At 39.0% G+C, this 20,524-nt stretch overlaps 1 protein-coding gene across 22 annotated transcripts in view; it reads left to right on the plus strand.

The window, feature by feature from the left end:
- The window catches only part of IQSEC1 (IQ motif and Sec7 domain ArfGEF 1), a 349,048-nt gene that overhangs the window by 288,653 nt on the left and 39,871 nt on the right, over nt 1-20,524 (plus strand). For all 22 annotated transcript variants that reach the window (XM_083796384.1, XM_083796377.1, XM_083796386.1 and 19 more), the window contains 2 exons: nt 7,336-7,618; nt 11,226-12,490. In XM_083796384.1, the coding sequence (XP_083652510.1) occupies nt 7,336-7,618; nt 11,226-12,490 (1,548 nt within the window). The remainder of the gene's footprint in view (nt 1-7,335; nt 7,619-11,225; nt 12,491-20,524) is intronic.

Genomic DNA, 20,524 nt, shown 5'->3' on the forward strand with positions numbered 1-20,524 from the left:
AGTGAGCAGATGTTAGGAATTTTCTGTAACTTTAAATGCAGGACTTGGACCAGAAAGCAACTGAAGATTTGCAGGGAACGTAGTGGTATTTGTCTGTGGATCTGGCCGCCCTGTCAGTGGTCCTCAGACTGTGCTTTCACTGAAGCTGGGTGCTGCTGGCAGCCTGTTCCACAGAGCGTGACAGCATCGGGCGGTTGGGTTATTAGTGTTCGCTTCTGAGAACATGCAAATTTTGTCTGGATTTTTCATACAATGATATATAACTTCAGTAAGATGAATTACCTGGGACATTACTTTGATGTATATTCAAAGTTTTCATTTGTTTCTAACAGAAACAGCTGAATTGTTGAGAGTGTGTTCTAAGTAAAACAAGTCGGTCAATATTTCTTTCCTGGATCAAAGCTTTTGTCAATGCCTGTGAATACTGCTGTCCGTCGTAATGGCTTTGAACTTTTGACAGTGTATATTTGAAGGTAGATTGGTTTGTTAATGTTATTGCATTTATTGAATTTGGGGATTTGTGTAAGTTCTTAATATAATTGACTTTTGTTTACTAGAGCAGTACAGAACAGAAATGGAAGTAAGGACCAGATTGTAATCTGTTCCAAACTGTGCTAATAACATACTTCTGCTCAAATATTCTCACCCCATTGGGGAATATTGGAAGGAAGGGGGGAGGTATTAAAAAAAATAGCTTGTATGAACTACATATGGCTAGTTTTGCATTTTAAGAAGTTACATTAAGAACTTTTTGTAGAGAATATTTTGAATTAATACAATGCATACATCAGAGCTTTAATTAAATACACCTCCTAGTTTATAGTAGAAGGCACCACAGGTACTGAAATGTAAGCCAGCTTTGAAGCAGTGGGGTGCACCCTTCTGTCAAATGAATGCTTATGTTCAGATTAACTTGCATACGGGGAGTCATAGTTTTAGTTAGTGTGTTGTTTGTAATTGTGGTTTAAAATTTCACATTCAAATTAGGACTTTGTTGCACTTGTAAAGAAAAATTTATAAGCAAGAAATTAACTTTTGTGGAGATTTGTTCCTATGTGGAATGCCTTGGTTTGACCTAAACGTTTTTTTAGGATGTGTTTTTCAGGCTTCATGTTGGAAATGTCTGGCCATACCAGCTGCTCTAGCAGCTGCTATGGAGCTTCTGTCTGTTACTCACTTAGTTCCACGGCGACTTCTGGTCTGCGTTCTTTGAGCTAGGTAGAGAATTTGGATACATGTCAAGGGGGGATCTATAATTAGGAGTTATGGTTGGAGTTTGACTTCTCTGACCTCCAAATTTTAAAAAGATATAGTTGGTGTAAAACAGATGCATAGCACTTCTTGCTTCCTGGGCATTCGGGCCTACTTATATGGGATATGTAATTTTGAATGGGGTAGAAGTTTTACTGGGAATCATATTTATGAAATGAGGTTTTCATATAAATAGTTTCACTCTTTTTGTTTTGCTTTTAAATGTATCTCATAAATTACATGTTTGAGTCCCTAGGTGTCTAGATTAACTTGTTAATGTTTCTGGGGACAAAAAAAAAAAAAAAAAAAAAAAAAGAAAATCAGCTTGCTGAACTGTTCCCTCAATAGATACGTTTTAAAGGGAACCAGGTTTATCCCCATTTTTCCTGAAGATGGAAATAAGTGACATCAATTCAGGAAAGAATAGGAAAGTTAGAGAAGGGATAAATTTGAAGAATTTAATGAACTACTACTCAGGCAAATGCTTCACGACTGCAACAAATAAATGTATAAATACTTCATTAAGTTCAGTCTGAATTCAGGTTATGCAGGCTGCCTGGAGTTTTGACTGCCATTTCTGGCTCCAGACTGTAGAGCAGTTGTGCTTTAAAAACCTTCTGTTTCCTTGAGAACAGAGCATGTGCGGTGCCATGGCAAGGCTGAGTGGTAGTTTTATCAGCTAGAATGTAAGTTGGCAGTGAATTTCCTACTTGTGTTCATACTTGTACATACCTTCCACCATTCAGATGAATTTCACGTGTACCTTTGAATTTGTGTTAATTCCTTTAAGGATATAAAATACTGTGGGTAAAGCTTTAAGATGTAACAGCACAAACATATTATACTGTCACACTTCTCTTTATTTCCAAAACAATGTTTTTACAGAATGAATGTAGTGCGGATTGGTTCTCATGAATGTACCATCCAGTTGTTAGGGCCTGTTTTCAATTTCATGTCTTTATATTGCACTGTTGAAAGTCCATTCTGAATGAGTGATGAAAATTACTAGCGATTTCAGAGAGCATTTATTGGTAAAAGCATTTCTCAAATATTTACTCAGAGGGTTTTTTGGTTCTATTTTAACATACTGCCTGCAGTTTGGGTTTGGCGTTTATATTATTTAGAAGCATGCTGAATTGTGTTTGGTTCCAAACAAAATCTACAGTCTACAGCGTACTGGCTTCAGCATTTGGAAGATTTCTGTAGGCATATGTTCTCATTGTCTTTGTATTCTAGTGCAGCAAATGTGCTGGGATGCTTCACTGTGCAAACTGTGAGGTTTCTGGTGTGAATGGGAATACCCAGCGATCCCTTGCCTCTGATGTTACTGAGCTTCCTCTTTACATGCATGCAGTTTTGAAGATAAAGTAGCGGGCCTCAGTAAGCAGTCAATTTCTGCTTTTCTGGTTATTATCTCTGCTTCTTTCATAGTATAGTCCCTCTGACAGGTAAATGCTTGTGTCTATGGATGCAAACTTGTGGCTTCTCTGATTATTCGGCTGTTATTCTCAGTGGGACTAGGAAATTTATGCTCATAGAAAAGCTTGGGGTTTGGTCTTTACTGAAATTTAGGTCTTCATCATTCTTTCCAGTTTCATTTTAAAGTTCAAATGTTGAAACTCTTCTTAAAAATTTTGTCCTTGTTGTGCTGATATTTGCTTTTACTCAGGTAATACTTGGTAAGGCTTGAAGGAAAAGGAAGGTATGGATATAAAAATGAAAAACAGATCACAAATCATGTAGTATATATTCAAATGTCCTGAAAACTATGTTGTTTTAAAATATGACGGTGTTTTTAGTGTACTGGTCAATTAATTACAGCCTTTGTGATCAGAAGTAACAACTTCTGATCTGAACGTATAAAATGAGACACAGGGACAAAAAGACCTGCCAGGTTCATGCAGCTGAAATGCCCAGAGAGGAGTGGTTTGGTTTGGTCCTGGCTAACCACGTGACTGTGTTGGGCAGTAGACAGAGGGAAGAAGGAAAACAGAGCTTTTTCTTATTAGGTAATTCTTGAGGCAAACTCATCACCTGAATAGTGGGAAGTAACTGTAAAACAACCGCCAGCAAAACAGACCTCAGCTTAGTTAGCAACAGCCTCTACTTTACATTTTGTCATTTGGATCTATTGTTTGCTACTTTAGTCCAAAGATATAGCTACATTCTGTGTTGCTCAGCTTTTACGTCTAGGCACATCACTTTGAAAAGCAGCTTTTTGGCAGCCACTGCCTGCGCATTGGTATTGCTCCAATTCAGAGAGAGCAGCGAGCTGTGAGCATGGTGCTGTTCGAGCTCAGCGCACATCACGGGTGAACGCGGACCTTGCTGCGCTGTGGGGGACTCCGAGCTCACTGCCCTGCTGATGAAGAGAACAGATCTTACGTGCTTGCACATATCTCACCTCAGTTGATGCATTTTAATTTAAAATTGTTTGCAGTGTGTCGCCCAGCTCTTGCAGGAAGTCTAAAGCCACACAGATGTAAAAGAGAAGAGAATGCCTCAATCCATCTATCTTTGGTACTTAATACTGGTTTATATTAGTTAGAAAAAGTAAAGTTAATCTGTTTTTTGCCAGTAGTTGTACATATCCATTGGGATATGTCAAAAATCCTGTACTCGATCTCTTTCCATTTTTCTCTAAGCTTTTCATATTCCCAATTGTTCCTTGATTCGGTGTGTTTTTTAATAGTAATACAAATTGAGGTCTATGCAGGCAGAAACTGCCTGTGACAATTTCTGATTAAAAGAACCTGCTTCAGACAGTACTGGTCACGCTTTCAGAAAAATGATTTAGATGTTCAAGGAAGCAAAGTTTTTCTATGACTGTTTTAAAGTTTTGTTCATGCAAAGTCAAGTTATTAGTACTAATTATTTTTAAATATTTAATTTCTATTTTCACCATTTAGATGCTTCATTCTCTGTTTCTCTGTAAAATACTGGCAAACAACCTTTCTCTTTTTCTAACTTGTCGCATAATGAATCTTTGTTTTCTGCTGAGGCAGGAGGGTGACATTGCAATTGAAGTTTTAAAAATAACAGGTTGATGACAACTGCTCTGCCTTCTCCTGAATTGAATACTTGCTGCATCGCTGTTCTCCCTAGTAGTACGCTGTTGTAAATTGCAGGGGAGATGAACCAAATTTGTCTGTAAGTTTCTCTGAGTACTGAAATTATCAGTAATTCTACTGGACATGTATGGATACTGGCAGATGCCTCAAATCAGAGACCTTTATTAAGAAGTTCTTATTAATTCTACTAGAGACTGGGTCGGTGTTATGTCGTTGTCCGTTTTTGCAGTGCACGTAAGGTACTAAATTTCTCATCCATATGGGGAAGTGTAAGGAAGTAGTGCTGGAGAAGTGTCTAACTATCCCCTAGCCATAGGGGGACTTACTCTTACCAATGTTGCAAGCTAGGAACAGTGTCCCTGATAGTTTTGTCTGTTGGCCTTTCTAGTGCAAGGGTAGACAAAAGAAGCTTCTAACCCTGCAGTGACTGGCTCTGTTTTGAAGCCAAGGTACCTTTTTGAGCATACAGTCTTTCAAACAGACATGGGCAGGGTCATTGTGAATGGCGAACTCCTGCTGCACGATGCTCTGCGTGCACTTCCTCCACAGCAGAGCAATCATCTTTTGTCGGCACCAGAACTTCACGCAAGTAGTATTTCTTGAAATATTTTTCCTTTCCAAACATATGTAGTCATAATAAGAAGAAAGCAAGCTGGTTTTCTTTGTCACTGGAGCTGCATTTTTATGAAATCACTCGTGTGAAGCTTCAGCTCTTCTTAAATTAACGGACAAGGAAGACGGCATGGGAAAGAGCCCTCAATACACAGTACCAGTTGTGCATTCTCGTTTGCTTTAAAGGGCTGCCCTACTGCTGTGCAGGAGGCCGCATGTTGTAAAAGATAATTACTTCCCTGCTTCAAAGGTCAGACATGTGATGGCAGGGAATAGGCCTGTGAGCAAAACAAGATCAAGCAGTACAACTCATTTATGGTTCTTATTTCTGCCTGGAAAAAGTATGAAAGAAAACTAAAAACAGAGAAGAAACCCCTAGCTTTAATCAGAACCTTGGGTAGACCCACTTCCATTTTTTTTTCCTGATCAGGGCAGTATTATTTCTCTTGAGAAAAGGCTAAGTGATCCGTTGAGGGTATCATTATTAAGATGTCAATGTGAGATTGTAATCAACGTGGCAGGGTTATTATTAAATAGGTCACATTTTAGGGGAGGGGAAGGCAAAAAAGTCACAGATCCTAAGAAGGGGGACATGGTGATAATTCCTGACTTCCTATTTATTTAGACTGGATTATAAAACAAATTCACCGTGTGCGTATGAAAAGTTCTTACAAATAGGATTTTAATCAGGAACCTGGGATGTACAAAATAGTGTGGCCTCTTAGTTCAGCAGCAGAACAGAGGAATATGTTTTAGTATTTAAAGAGAGAGTGAAGCATTTTTAGAATAGTATAAATTTAAGAAATGGCTACTTTAGAGAGAAAAAGTTGTTTGTTTTTAATGAGTGGTTACACAGTTTCAATGTCACTAGCAAAACTCTGGATAATTTATCATTTTTAAGTTGAAAGCCAGCTGTGTCATTGAGCAAAAGGGATTTTGTTTCCTGTCAGCTTCCTTTTTGGAAAAAGTGATGTGTGTAGACTGAAAATATTTCCAGCTCGGGTAAAGTATGTTTGAAAATACCTTTTGGATAGAGTCATATTTTGATGGGCAAAGAAAGAAAAGCTTCAGTTCTACATGTTTATAGAAATGTTTTGAGAAATCGAAGGGTCTTTTTTCTCCTGCACTTTGAAAAGTACACAGCGTGCAGGCGAGGAGAGTTCTGACAGTGTTAACCTTGATCTCTCCTGGCACTGCAGTCTGGTGCAGAGTGCTCTTTCAGAAGTCGCTCCGTACTTTGAACTGCTGAAGGGACTGCTGTGGTGTGTGTGTGTAGCGAGGATCACAGCATTTCATTTCCGAGACACAACAAAAGGGCTTTATTTTTTATGTTTGTATGTATGTGAATGAAAGCAGTATGTGAAACAGAAGGTACTGTGGGAGCATGTGGAATTGTGTATGCCTTTAGAGTTTTGACGTAGAAACAGGTAGAGGGTGAACAAAAGGTAGGGGAAGTACTGCAAGCACTGCTGTTTGTGCGTGTGTGGAGGAGTGTTGCAAAGTCTTTGAGTGATTAAAAAAAAAATCAAAATTATTTTTTTATCAATGCTCTCTGTACACAGGATGAGGCACATAGTAAGAACTTATGCAAAATGTGAAAAAAAGATACTGTGGAAGGGAGCAGGTACACTATTGCAATGTGAGAATGTCCTGCTGCAAATATCAAAGAAAAACAAATTACCATTAAAAAGTCATCAGTGCTTCAAGATAAGGCTTGGCTAGGATTCAGTTTTAAAATGTTTCCTATTGTATGCAGCCCTTTAATATGAAGGTTTGATTTTTTTTTCTTTATTTTATTCCATAGCAGTAGCAGCATTAATGTGAAAAGAAAGTATTTCATTTGCCAGATAGCTCCTATTGTGTATTCCCTACCTGGAACTATTTTACTTTCATTAGCCAGAAACACTGTCCCTTGGGATACTTTACTATAAAGCATGCCAAAAGTATCCCAAGGGATCAATCTCTCACTAGCAGATAAATAAATGAGATTTCTGTTGTAGTTATTTTTTCCAAACTTTAGGTTTGAGAAACATAGTAGCTCTTCTTCTTCATAGTAGTTCTTCTAAGAAATGGAGTGTTTTCATTTACTTTACACAGCAGTTGCTAAGTGAGTTACTTAGCATGTATAAAGCTAAATAATGCTTGAAATCTCCATTCGCCTGCTTGACTAACCTTCTAAAGGTGACCTTTGCAAAAAAAAAATAGAGACTTGCTTAAATTTCAGTGAAAACTGTGGTATTTTACATCATTATCTACATTACCCTGTAATAACTAGTTCATATGAATTTGAATAACGTGCTGGATGGCAGCATAAAAAGCAAAACTGTGCTATTTGTTTACAGAGGATTTTGGTATACAGTACTCACCTGAGGATTTTCCTGTCTTTTTATTGTCTGTCTAGTGTTGAGGGTGAAGCTCCAAGCAGTGAAACTGGCACGTCTTTGGATAGCCCATCAGCTTACCACCAAGGACCGATAACACACAGCTCAGCTATAAGCCCAGACCATTACGATCATTCTGCTTACGGGCTGTATTCCGTCTCCCCGGGACAACAGAGATCTCGGAGGCCGAAACTTCAGCACTCGACATCCATACTACGAAAACAAGCAGAGGAAGAAGCTATTAAAAGGTCAAGATCACTTTCTGAGAGCTATGAACTCTCTTCAGACCTACAGGATAAGCAGGTATTTGAGCTTTTTTTTTTTTTTAACCTCATTTATGACAATGGCAACATGTTTGTCAGCTGGGAAAAAGGTTTTTTCAGCATCATTTCAGTTAGAATACTGAAAATACTGTTTTTTCCCTGCAACCAGCTTAGTTCAAAGTGAGCATTTCTGAACTTTTAAAGTCTTTCCATGTCCTACCCTCTGAAAGAACACCAACTATTACGTTAATAGCGTTAAAAGTAAAAACTATCAGGAACTGTGATTCATGCTTGAGACTAGTACTGTTTAGAAGAATGTAATAATGCAAAATGGTTTTCTAAGAAAATCAGTCATTTTGAAATCTGGATATCTTTGTTGCTCCTGAAGGAAGGGAAGAGCCTACTACTGCTGATATTCCCTCACGTCTGTGGGATGAATTCAGGGTCTTAATTAGTTTCTACCCAACCACATACTCCCATATGCCTTACAAAGAACTACATGCAGGCTATGTAAATATTCAAAGCCTTTGTCCCTAACAAGGCGTTTCTGCAATATGTTAATGTCAGTCAGCCTCAGCCATTCCTTTTAAGCTTTATTCTGAATGTAGTCCTATTTGAAAGATGTTTATTGCCGTGTATTTTCCATATTCAACATTTGATTTCCACATCTAACAATTGAAATCAATGCTGTAATACCTTACTACCGTAAGGATGCACTGGATTTTACTGATAGATGAACAACAGCCAAGGCACCAATGCATGTGTTTGTTTTTTTGTTAGATTTCTCTTGTCACACAATATTTTATGTGCTGTGAATCATCGTGGTGTAGTGCATAGTCCCTCCAACTTGTATGTTAAGATGGACGATGTGAAAGGAGGCAGAATTCTGCAGATTCTGCAGGAAGCAAACTACTCCCGATTTTCGACCACTCATTCATAGTTAGTGAAATTTATAGGGGCTAATTTTCATTTGCAATCTGTTTGTTGTTCTAAAATTTCAGGTTGGAGAGGCATATAATGTTATCCAGAGAGGCCTGGAAGATCAAAGCTCAAGCTCTGACTTAAACTTGAAGCCAGTATTTGGGATAGCAAATAGGACTTTAGGTTAGCCTTTATGCTCACCTAATTCTGTATCAAACTGGGCACATACCAAGTTCCTAATTCTTGATCTAGCTTATGCCAGCTCTGGTATTAAATTTGATCTCCTTGTGAGATCTAAAATGTTACTTTCTTTTCTACCCTTGGCAGTTTTATGCTAGAGGTTGCCTGAGAGATTAATACGGAGTGCTAGGCTTACTAAAGAGGTGTCCTGCACTGCAGATATTCCGCAGAGGCTAATTCCATGTGTCCTTTTATGCCAGTATGACAGAGAATGAGGACTGCAGATGTTGTTTTGTATTTGTCCAGGGACTCCCACAGAATGAAAAAGTGACAATGATACATAAAGGAAGCTTGCTACCTAAGAATTGCTTACTGCTCTTGAAAATGCTCTCAGTGAAATCTCAGAAGATACTTAAGCTATTTAGGAAAATGTCCAAGGCTTTACCTAAAAGCAACGTGCACTAAATGTGCATTAGAATTTATTAGAAATATCAATCACTGGTCTGGTAAATCATGTAGGCAAGTTCCAAAATAATTGCAATTAAAATTCCCACCAACCCTACCCTAATTCATGATAGTCAACGATGATGTCATTTTCTGTGCAAACCTGAATGACAACAACCTACTTACAAGAATAATGTCCAGATAATTAATTTTTTTTAAATTTTTATTAGTTTTCATCATTTGTTTTGTGATTAGTCCAGCAAAATAATTTTTTACATTTATTTAAACACACTTGACCTAGTGTATTCTATGGATAGAACTAGTAGCAAATGTGTGTTGGGAGTGGCAGGGTTGTGATAGAAGTTCTTAGTCATTTTTTTTCACCTTCAGAATTCCTTCCAAATAACCTCATAGCCTCTTAGACATGTGCAACAGGTAATATAATTTCCATTTGGGGTGAAAGGCTAAATATATTTTAAAGACACATTAGAGATAAATTTTCAGAGATGTTCAGAATCCTAGCTCAGAGATCAGTCCCAGCTCTTTGAGTTCAGTTAAAAGAAGGTAGTTTGCAGTCAGAAGAGCAGTTCCTCAGCAGTAATCCTGATGTGTGCCCATTGGGGCAGTTGCCCTCCTCAGTTATGCCAATAATCGTGCGTTATAATTTTTGCACCTAGAACAACAACAAAATATAAGTGATTTGCATTTAAAAACAACCTAGCCAAAAAGAAGATAATCTTTAACGTGGCAGGCGAGTGGGAACTGCTGAACCTGTCAATAGCACTGAAAGAAATACTTTTCCAACAATTCCTGAATGCTAGACAATGGACTAGAAAATATTTTTAGTAGCATTTAGTTCCTCCCACAGAAGGAGGATGATGCCGCTCTGCACATCAATATCTGAACTTAACAATTAGTTGGAGAGATCTCTGAAGCATGTGGCAGGGAGGGGTTTGTGTGCACAAGCATGTAGATGAGTAATTAAAGAATTATGTCTAATGATAGAAGGGTACCTGGATTTTTGAGAGAGGAAAAAGGACTTTTGATTCATTGGATGAATATGTGAAAATTGCCTGGACCTGCACAAAAGCACTGTTAGAAAACTGGTGTTTGTATGGGTGGTACTAAACATATTGTTTTGTCATGGACGTTTTGTGTTTGTGAATAATATGGATCCAGCAAAGACTAATCAGGGGAACAGTAATTAAGTATTGGGAAAAAATGTAATTAAAGCTAGTTATTAATCTAATTCAGTGTTTTTTTTAAATGAGTGATGCTTTTCATAGTGTGGAAGGAAAGGTCTGAAAATTTCTAACGAGTATTCCAAAAGCAATGACATGTCATTTTCAGGTTAAATTGATAGCATTTATAATGTATTTATTTTGCATATTTATTCTGTTAATTGGAAACACTGGCAACTCTGAGTGTAATTATGAGAATGAAAATAGATTTGAACTTGTCTTTAGAAAGTCTGAAAAATATGTTCTTGGTTTGAGGAAGACTGCAGATGTGGATGTTTTCTCAGAAGCAGATGTCTTCTCTGGATGTGTCCGGCCTCAGAGGCTCAGTCTTGCTTTGATATCAGGCCTGAGTGAAACTCTGCTACCTGTTTTTTTATTCATGTAGAACATGATACATGCCTGGAACAGTGACAGCCACTTTTAGAATTTGCTCCCAAAATATGACAATTTGCAGTGTACCCATATTTCACTTCCAGAACAGCTCTCCCTACAAAGAGCAAATAACTGCATTACACTGCATCAGTGTGCTATCTTGTCTGCTTTGACATGGGCATGCCGATGCTAATATGTGAAAACTAACGCTTAAACACACAGACAAGTTGCTAGCACCTTAGTTTTATATGACAGAGTTCACAGAGCTATGTTTTTGTCTGTATTTTTATGGTGGACTCTGCAAATGTCTGGTTCATTATTTGTGCAGTGGTTTGTCTGGAGCTTTGAGCTTTTACTTTCAAAACCAGTATGCACTATGAAAAATTCCTGAAAATTAAAGTTCAATATATATATTTATTATACTTTGAAGGCATTTACCTTGTTGTAACATGCATCGAGTTAAAAGTAAGTGTGTTCACCCTTTCACAGGTGGAAATGCTAGAACGGAAATATGGAGGCCGTCTCATAACTAGACATGCTGCTCGTACCATACAAACAGCTTTTCGCCAGTATCAGATGAACAAAAATTTTGAGCGTCTTAGAAGTTCTATGTCTGAAAATCGTATGTCAAGACGCATTGTACTGTCCAATATGAGAATGCAGTTTTCCTTTGAAGGACCTGAGAAAGTCCACAGCTCTTATTTTGAAGGAAAACAGGTTTCTGTTACAAATGATGGGTCAAAGCTGGGATCTCTGGTACAATCTGAATGTGGTGACCTTGGAGAGTCAGCTACCATGAAGTCTCCAGCAACATCTACTGATTTCGCTGATGCAATAACGGAACTGGAGGATGCTTTTTCCAGGCAAGTGAAATCCCTCGCAGAGTCCATTGACGATGCACTGAACTGCCGTAGTCTACATTCTGATGAAGTCCAGACTCCAGATCAAGTCAGAAGTCGTGAACTGGAAAGGGATAGCTGTGTTCAGACTAAACCAGCAATCCACAATGTGGATCACAGGAAGCTTGATGAGATGACAGCTTCATATAGTGATGTTACATTGTATATCGACGAGGAGGAGCTATCTCCACCCCTGCCCCTTTCCCAGACAGTTGACAGACCATCTAGCACAGAATCTGATTTGAGGCTCCGCTCCGTGAACTCTTCTCAAGAGTACTGGTCCATGACCCACAAGGACGATAAGATAGACACTGATACGAGCTGCAGGAGCACCCCTTCCCTGGAATGTCAGGAGCAGAGGATGAGAATGGATCACCTACCATTACTAACTATAGAGCCGCCCAGCGACAGCTCAGTGGACTTGAGCGATCGCTCAGAGAGGGGTTCATTAAAGAGACAAAACGCGTATGACCGAGGAATCACTAGTCAGCAAGGAAGCCCAAAACATATCCCTCACAATATTCCTGCCAAGATTATATCTCGAGAGGAACAGGAGGCAAGACACCGGCCTAGGCCTATCGATAGTCATTTAGCTATTAATGGCACAGCAAACAGGCAAAGCAAATCAGAGTCTGATTATTCTGATGGAGACAATGACAGCATCAACAGCACTTCCAACTCCAATGATACAATAAATTGCAGCTCAGAATCTTCTTCTAGAGACAGTCTAAGGGAGCAAACCTTGAGCAAACAAACGTACCACAAAGAAACTCGTAACAGCTGGGATTCCCCTGCCTTCAGTAATGATATTATCAGGAAACGCCATTATAGGATTGGACTAAACCTTTTTAACAAGTAAGTACAGCATTTCCTCCTCTTCTCTTTGTGTTTGATAGAAACATGGCCACTGAACAAGGAATATTTTACTTGCATCACGTAAGTAAGACGGTAGTCTGGTACTGGCTTTTCAGTGGAAAAAATAACACCAGTGTTTTCATAGAGGTTTTTAAAGAAGTAATACACTTTATATACATATATATATATATATATATCTGAAAATCAGAGACGTGTTAATAGGCCACCTAGATCGAATAACTGATTTGTCTGCTCTTCGTGGCTGTTCATGTTAGAGTATTTACAAATTGACATTTTCATAGTTACACAGCTTTAGGGGGAAATAAATAAATATATAAATATGGTAGTAAATTGTTAAAGAAGACAAATCAGTTTCCTTTCTTGGGGAAAAATACGATTGTTTACTTCTGATCCATTTTTTGTGTTTGTGGGTATAACAAATACAAAATTTTCTCCTGCCCTAATCATGTAGGTATTGTAAAACATATCACACGGGAATTAAAAATGACAAGCAGTGGAAGATGAACTTCCTGTTTACCCCAGGCAAGGCCTGAAACCTGTTCAATGGATTTAATCAAAACTTTGGTACTAAAAGACATTTTGCTGAATATTTTTACCCTAAGTAGATATTTGAAGTACCGCATTGTCACAAAATATTTATTTCCACCTTTGACTGCTAATTTTCCCATGCATGGAGTTGTTTAAAGCTCCTATAGAATAGCTTATAAATTTATGTTTTATTTAAATACTTTCTTCCTTGGATACTGCCAGGTGTCAGTAGAAAAATGAATATTATGGTAGAGGGTAACAGAAAATATACTACTTAATCTCTGCATTCACATGACCGGAGTTACGCAGATCTTATTAGAACTATCATAATGTGAAAATAAGCACAGCTAAGTGGTTGGCATGAGAAATCTTTAGATTTTCTTCACCGCTTGGTTGATACCTAGTGTGCCAACTTCCTTGCCCTAAATGGGTACAATAAACTTTAAACCTATTCTGGTAGTAGTGCTTATAAAGGTCCTTAGAGCTCTTAGATTAAAGATGCTAAGTGCCAGAAGTTGTTCTTATTTTTCTTTAAAATATTGTTGGTAGCTCACATTACTCTTTGTAGAAGTTTGGTATTTTAAAAATTCTCTGCAGAGTACTTCGGGATCTCTCTGAAAATATTGTAGCTTCTGAAGAGCTAGGAGGTATTTGGTGTGCTGCCGTAGACCTTGCTTCACGGTTTCCTACAGCTTGAATGAGTTCAGCCCTCGCTTTTGGCTAGCAGTGCTGTGACTTGTGGTGTTTGGATTAATAGATCAGTGGTTCATCATATAATAATGTGTTGTAACATTGAGATATTTAAAGTTTTTTGATGCCATCACCTGAGGCTGTGCATTACAATACTAAGTATGGATCAGTCAGGTTTGGCTGTGAAAGCTTTCAGGCTTGTTTTAACTATTTGTAAAAAGTTAATAGGCCTCCACAAGAGCTTTTAACCAACTGGAAGAAGTCAGAGGAACTTTGCAGTTTTTAAAGCTTTTGAAGTAGACCAGGCAGGCTCCTTTAGAAGGTTTGAAAACATTAACATCCTTGGCAGCAGGTGGGATGGGGAGGAAGGTGCTGGAACCATCTGGCTGACATTTAAAAGACTTGGTGTTTGCTCATTTTTTACATAGTAATTAAACCTTCAGCAATCAATGATCAGTGAACCTCGAGCTCGATAATACAGTCCTTTGAGTCAATTGCAAGAGGGTGTAAGAAAAAAGGGTGAATGGAAAAAGTGCTCAAGCACCATGTGGAAATGAATGAGAGCATTGGAAATTGTCAGATGTCACATGTCACATCAGTAGGAGGCTGAAAGTGAAAAATAAACATCAAGAATAGAAAAGAATAGAGACTGTTCTTTGAAACACATCTAAGTGATCTTGCGGCATGGACCTGAAAGAGAGTAGATAAAAATTTTTGTATATATTGGCTGGTTGTGAGGTGATGTGCAGTTTTTAGAAGTGAGTTCTAAAACAGAGCACCGTGCAGAATTCCGGGCAGCACCTCACTGCCTGATCTTTGGCTGCATGCTTGTTTCACTCCTCCACCATGTTTTTATCTCCAGGATTGATACAGAAGTGAAGAGTCTAATGACCTTCTGGTGAGTCACTCTGATTCTATTGATAGCTCAGACAATCCCCAAATATCCTGTGTACCTTGTTTTTGATTATGGCTCTTCTTCAAGTCCACAGAGATTGTGACATTTCAGTAATAGCCTCAGTTCCTCTCTGCGCAATGTCAGGTATTAAACCATCATAGGACGTGATGGAGCATGAATCTGCAAGCTCTTCTCAAAAGGTAGCTGGGAAGCTTCCAGAGCTTTATTCTTGAAAAAGTTCAGGAGACTCGTAAGAGTGTATCAGTAAGACTGCAGATTGCATTTTCTGAGGTAACTGAAGGGACAGAGACTGGGTTCAGGCACTTGTCAGGGTTTAAAGGTTACGATTTATTCAACACGAAGCGTACCTTTTCCTTTTAGGTATGTGCTATGCAGTTGCCATAGTTTCAACTAATTTCTGAGCATTAGGCATGTAACATTAGCCCATTGGTCTTAGCATATGAGGTATGTCACAGCATTCGGATGTCCAAACATTTTTTGAAAAGAAAGTCACGTCCTAGATTTGGTTTCTTGGCAGAGTCTGCTGTTTCACAAACAGAATAATGTGGAAGATGATTGCCCGACCTGCCGAGAGACGGGCCAGGAAGCAGGTCTGCACGTCAGATGGGCTGGTCTGCAAACCCTTCCCACTTTCTCTCCCGTGACAGGACAGAAGAAGAGGGGTGCCTACGCACAGTCCTGTGTTGCAAACTGCTTGTGCTCCTCCCATGTGACCCGGTGCACGCCCACCCCGTGTTGGGATGCTTTTTTAGTATGCTCTTTAGAGCTGGAGTCAATGCCGCAGACCCGTTTTAGATGTCGTTTGATCGTGTCCTCATTCATGACACATTTACGATCATAAAGCCAGGGAGGAGTGCAGGTCTTGGCAGTGAGCTCCCGGGAGGACGTGCACTCCACCCAGGCGGAAGGACAGCGCGCAGAATTGAAAGTGGCTGTGAAGCTGCCTTTTATGAGGGTTTTTTTCCAAATCCACCAGAGGAAGTTTTAGGAGTGTCTTTTACAACAAGTTTGTGTTAATTTCATTGCATCTTTGAAATCTTTCTTGCAAATTAAGATCCCAAACATTAATTGACAAATAATTGTGTCATTTCTTTTCGGTACATGGTCGGCTGAAATGCAGAGAATTTAAAAACTTAAAGTGCCTGAATTGTAGTAGAGTAAATACTTCTGCTTTGTTCAGGAGGAGTGTTGAAAGAATAGAGTTTTCAAAAACATGGAAAGTCACTATCCTCACAGTTGAAATTTCAACAGATGCTTTATAATTTTTCTGTGTCTCCTATTACAGTAATAATTTTCAGAAGCCAGAGAGTAGTTTTCTTACCAGAGGCCTTTTATTAGAATAGCCAATTACGGGTGGAGTAAAAGTCGAGCACAACTGGTAGTCTAGTTCACTTTAATCAGCATTTTATGCAAAACTTGAGTAGCACAGAGGTCCTTGGAGAAAGGAGAACACGGCAGCAGAGAAGAAACCTGAGGTAATTGAAAGCCACTTTTCTAGGAGTTTTATCACTTGATCATGGAATTTGCTCCAAACTAAAACTTGGCACTCAAGTTGCAGCCTTAGTGTTGATTAAAGAAATACACATTTTTAAGGATGTTTTGTGGTATCCAGTATACTAGAATATATAGTATCCCTAAAACAGAATGATTTCTGCCAAATAGCTTGCAGCTAAGTAACAGTTTCTTTATGTGCTGGTATTTTTGAATGGTAGTAATGAGTTGGCTCTGTCAATAGGGTGTCCGGTTGTGTGTTACCATTCATTGACTTCCTCAGGGAAGGATTGCAGGTGCGTGCCCAGAGTTCAAGGGCTCCCAGGGAAGCTTGGTGAGGCCAGCTGTGTTGAATTAGGCATTTTCTGCAGTGCAGTCTGAAAGGGATGTAGTCTGGGAGAAATGATGCTGGAAACCATCCCTCACTTATAGGCAGAAGGAAAACACTACCTAGAAAGGTTTATTTTGCAGGCTCCAAACCCTGCCTATGCAAATCCAGACTTTGAGACTAGTTTGCTTGTAAATAAGGCTTCAAGAGGGCTTTTGACTGCGGCTTAAAAAAAAAGTAAAAAGGACTGTGATTTTATTCTCGTGTTTGTTTTGACTGCAGTCTGGAAATACCAGGCTTACCAGTTATTGCAGCCCAATCTGGTAGGATATTCAGGTTCCATTCTGCTACCAGTGCACTGATGGTTCTAACAGATTAAATAGGGCAGGATGGTTTAACCTCAGCAGTCTGAAGAAACACCTCCTACCCTTGGGTCAGCTTTGCTGTCAGTAGTAGCAGATTGCAATCCTGTGCAGAGCTGTGCATGTGTAGGAAGAATATTGCCAGACTCCCTGCTCTTGTGCCACCATTTTGGTGGCAGTGACTCTGGCTCCTTGCCAGTTATCTGGCTGTACAGATAGGGGACTGTTCTCCCTGTGTCCCCCGTCCGTTACAGCTTACTGTTTTGAAGATTTTTCTGCAACTTCCTTCGTAACAGGCTATTATCAAGGTTCCCACTCTTCCAGAATTCTCTCAAAGGTGCTAGTGATGGAACTAAAAAGTCATGAGTTACTGCTTGTATTATGCAGTGATCTTTTGACCTCTAAACCTTGAAAGACCTACTGGCTTTATTTATATCATGGTGGTGATGATTTTATTTAAAATTTAAAAATCATTAGGGATATGATTTGGATATTAATTCCAGAAGCAGTCTCTTTTAAGCATGTCTAGATTCCTTGGAAAGTTAACTCAAGTATTTCTTTATTTTACTAAGCAGATACGAGAGGAATTCGCTAAGTGCTAGAGGGATTATACCAAATACAAAATTGCAAATTAGAATTTGTAGAGAAATTCTGGTTGGAAACCTGAGAGGATACAAATGTACTATTTGTGAGAAGGCAGGCTTCTCAATGAGCTTTTCCATGGACTTCTAACTGTTCAACAAAGGTGTATCTATTATTTATATGTGGATAGAGATTGATTCCTAAGTACTGTTACATTCAGAAAGTATTGCAAACATTTTCTTTATTTGAAATCCATAAAAATTGTCCAGTTTTATTAAAAATAAAAAAATAAAGTTTTACAATTAGCCATTAGTTTAAATATTTGTCTATTAATTTTTTGTTTCTGCATTTACATGGATCACATGCCTAATGAATTTCACTTAAGATGCTGAACACACTTTGTATTTTTTAGGTCTTGTGGCATCCTTTCAGCATTCTAATGTCTGGTTTGAAAACATGTATTTTTAGACTGTACCCCTTAGAATGTTAAGTTGAAAGCTTACTGGAAGCTTTTCTAATGATCTTAGGCTTTGTAAGTGCAGATTGAGTAGGAGGAAGAAGGTGCAAATCAAACTGAGTTGGGTTTCTTTACCTTTGAACTGATTCTTTTCTTTTGTCAACTGTGATGTAATATCTTTGCAAATTTATTTTTCTGTGATTGTTTTGAGAGATTCGGTAGGAGTAGGAAAGGGGAAGCAGGAGGCTTTTTAAGGATTTTGCAGCGGAGCCATTTGCCATCCTCGTGTGTATGCTGAACGGGACTTTACTGTTGTTGCAACATCTGGACTGCAGATTATTCATCCACAGACAGTTCCAACAAAAATTAAAATCAAAGCACTCCATGTAGCTTGTCCTCCAACATGCTGAGGAGTTAGTAAGAAGAGAAGAATGTTCTTAGTATGACTTTCATTATTTCTAAAAACATTTAGCCCTAAGTGAGAACACCCGAAGAAAAAAAAAAAGCCATGCGTGTTTTGTTTTTTTCTGTGCGTGTTTTGTCTTTTCTCCCCGAGGACCCATTTTTTCCCCTCCTTTTTTCCACGATGGGTTCTTTGATTAGCATACATTGTCCTGCCCATAAAGAACAGCTGAAACGTATAACTGGAAGAATTCAACCAATAGTGGCCTGAGCACTGGTTTCAAATATGGGCATAAGGATTCCCTTTATTGCCATTAAAAGGGAGGATAAACTTTACCAAATGTTGAAAACAAATCTAGCTTTTGAAAGGCTGCACTATGAGCAGCGGTAACTGTGTGCGAATGTCCCTGGAACAGCGAAAGAGCCATTACCTCATCCTCTGCCACCAGCTCCGCCTGCCCTTAAATATTCTGGGCACACATCTCGCTGCTGCTGCTGCGTGCCAGGAATCGGTAACCAGTTTGCTCCAACAATGCCTGGGTGGGTGCTCAGGATGTGGTCGTGCATTAGAAAATGACCCTGTGCGTGGGGGAGTTTGACTGAGTAGCAGCTCCCAGCTCTGCTCTGATGTGACTCTGGATGCCAGAATTTTAATTCATTCTTGCCTGCCCAAATCACAAGTGACCAGATTTTGAGAATGAAAAATGTGGCCAGCTGCTTTCGCAGGCATACAGTTGGAATAGTGAGCTGGGGAGGCCACATATAGGAACCTTCAGAAAAAGAGTTAAGGAAAAGAGAAGGGGGCACCAGCTCTTAGCTCCCTTTTGATAATTCACAACTGTCTACTGATTTGGTGTTTGGTGGATCTGTAAATGAAGAATCTGAAAATCTTTGAACTGTATTTCTGCATTGCCAATTTAAAAGGTACCCCTTTTAAAGTAAGTGTGACTTAATGTTTCACATCTACAATCAGCAGAATTGCAAAAATCGAAGCTGAAGTAGTTCTGTTATGTGTAAACGGAGTGAGGGTGTGGAAAGAGAACTTAGGGCAGGGACACTAGAAAATGTTAAGACCGGGACTGCTCCTCAGTTTTAAGGAGGTAGTCATCTTCATGTCTCATATCTTAATGCCTCATTTCACAGTTGCATAAACACAAAAGCAATACTTAATCCTGGTAGATAGTTCTGAGAGAACCAGCAGGTTTTTCATGTGTCTTGTCTGAAAGTGGAGTGTGTTTTGTTCTGCTGGCTGCTCCAAGCTCTTTTCCCTGCTCTTTGAGAAATGCAGAGATGCAGTGGGGTCAGAGAAGGTGAAAAAAATTCTTTAACGTTCTCTTTCTTGTGGGGAGAGAGAAGAAAGGAAAAAAAAGAAAAACACCATGCAGGCTGCCCACTGCCAAGAGAGGCAACAATGAGGTGCTGCAGAATCTGCTATAACATGATGACTCAGGGCTGTTTTTACCAGCCAGGACATGTCCAGCTACTGCACTGGAAGTGCTTATGGTTCTTAAGCTTATGGCTCTCTTAACTCTGCTAACTGCTTTGCTCCCCAAGGCTGATGCTTCTCGTACAGAAAAACCCTACTTCTGTAATAGTTTTATACTTTACCCTTTCCTCTTTATTAGAATGACTCAGCCTTACTCTGCTCAGATCCTTTAGCTGACTCTCAGACACCCTGTACTTGATGCAGTTTTCTAATCAACTTTGATTCAGATGTTACTTTTAAGGCAAGCCTAAACATTCAGTAAGAGTGATAATGTGTAATGTATAGTTTCCTAGCACTTTGCTAGGCAATGGGCATGTAAAGAAACTGATCAGATGGAAGGTAACGGTAGTATTGTTTAGATAAGTTATTCATTATGTGAAAACAGATGTCTACAGAATTTCCTGTCTTTCTTTTGCTCCCACATGAAATAAAACCGGTCATTGAGATCACTTCCTAGAAAATTCTTTTGTTAGTGTCAGGAGTATAAATTAACTTTCACTGAAAGGACATTACTCCAGGTAATTCGGTGTAATTGAAAGTAAGCCTTCACATTTCTGGTGGAAGTGTTTTGGATTTGGTCTTCAATGAAACAGGCAAAGTGACTGAGAAGATTAATTTCATAATTCAGTGGGGAGAAGCCTCCGCTGGAGGAGAACCTGTAGGGCTCCTGTCCAAGTAGTGTGAATAACTGCCTCTCTGGTTCCATGGAATAAAGAGAAGCTGTGAGGAATGTGAAGTTTCTTTATTTACTGTCCTGACCCAGAGATTCTT

The sequence above is a fragment of the Anser anser genome (assembly GCF_964211835.1).
Source record: "Anser anser genome assembly, chromosome: 12".
In the NCBI taxonomy this organism is placed as follows: Eukaryota; Metazoa; Chordata; class Aves; order Anseriformes; family Anatidae; genus Anser; species Anser anser.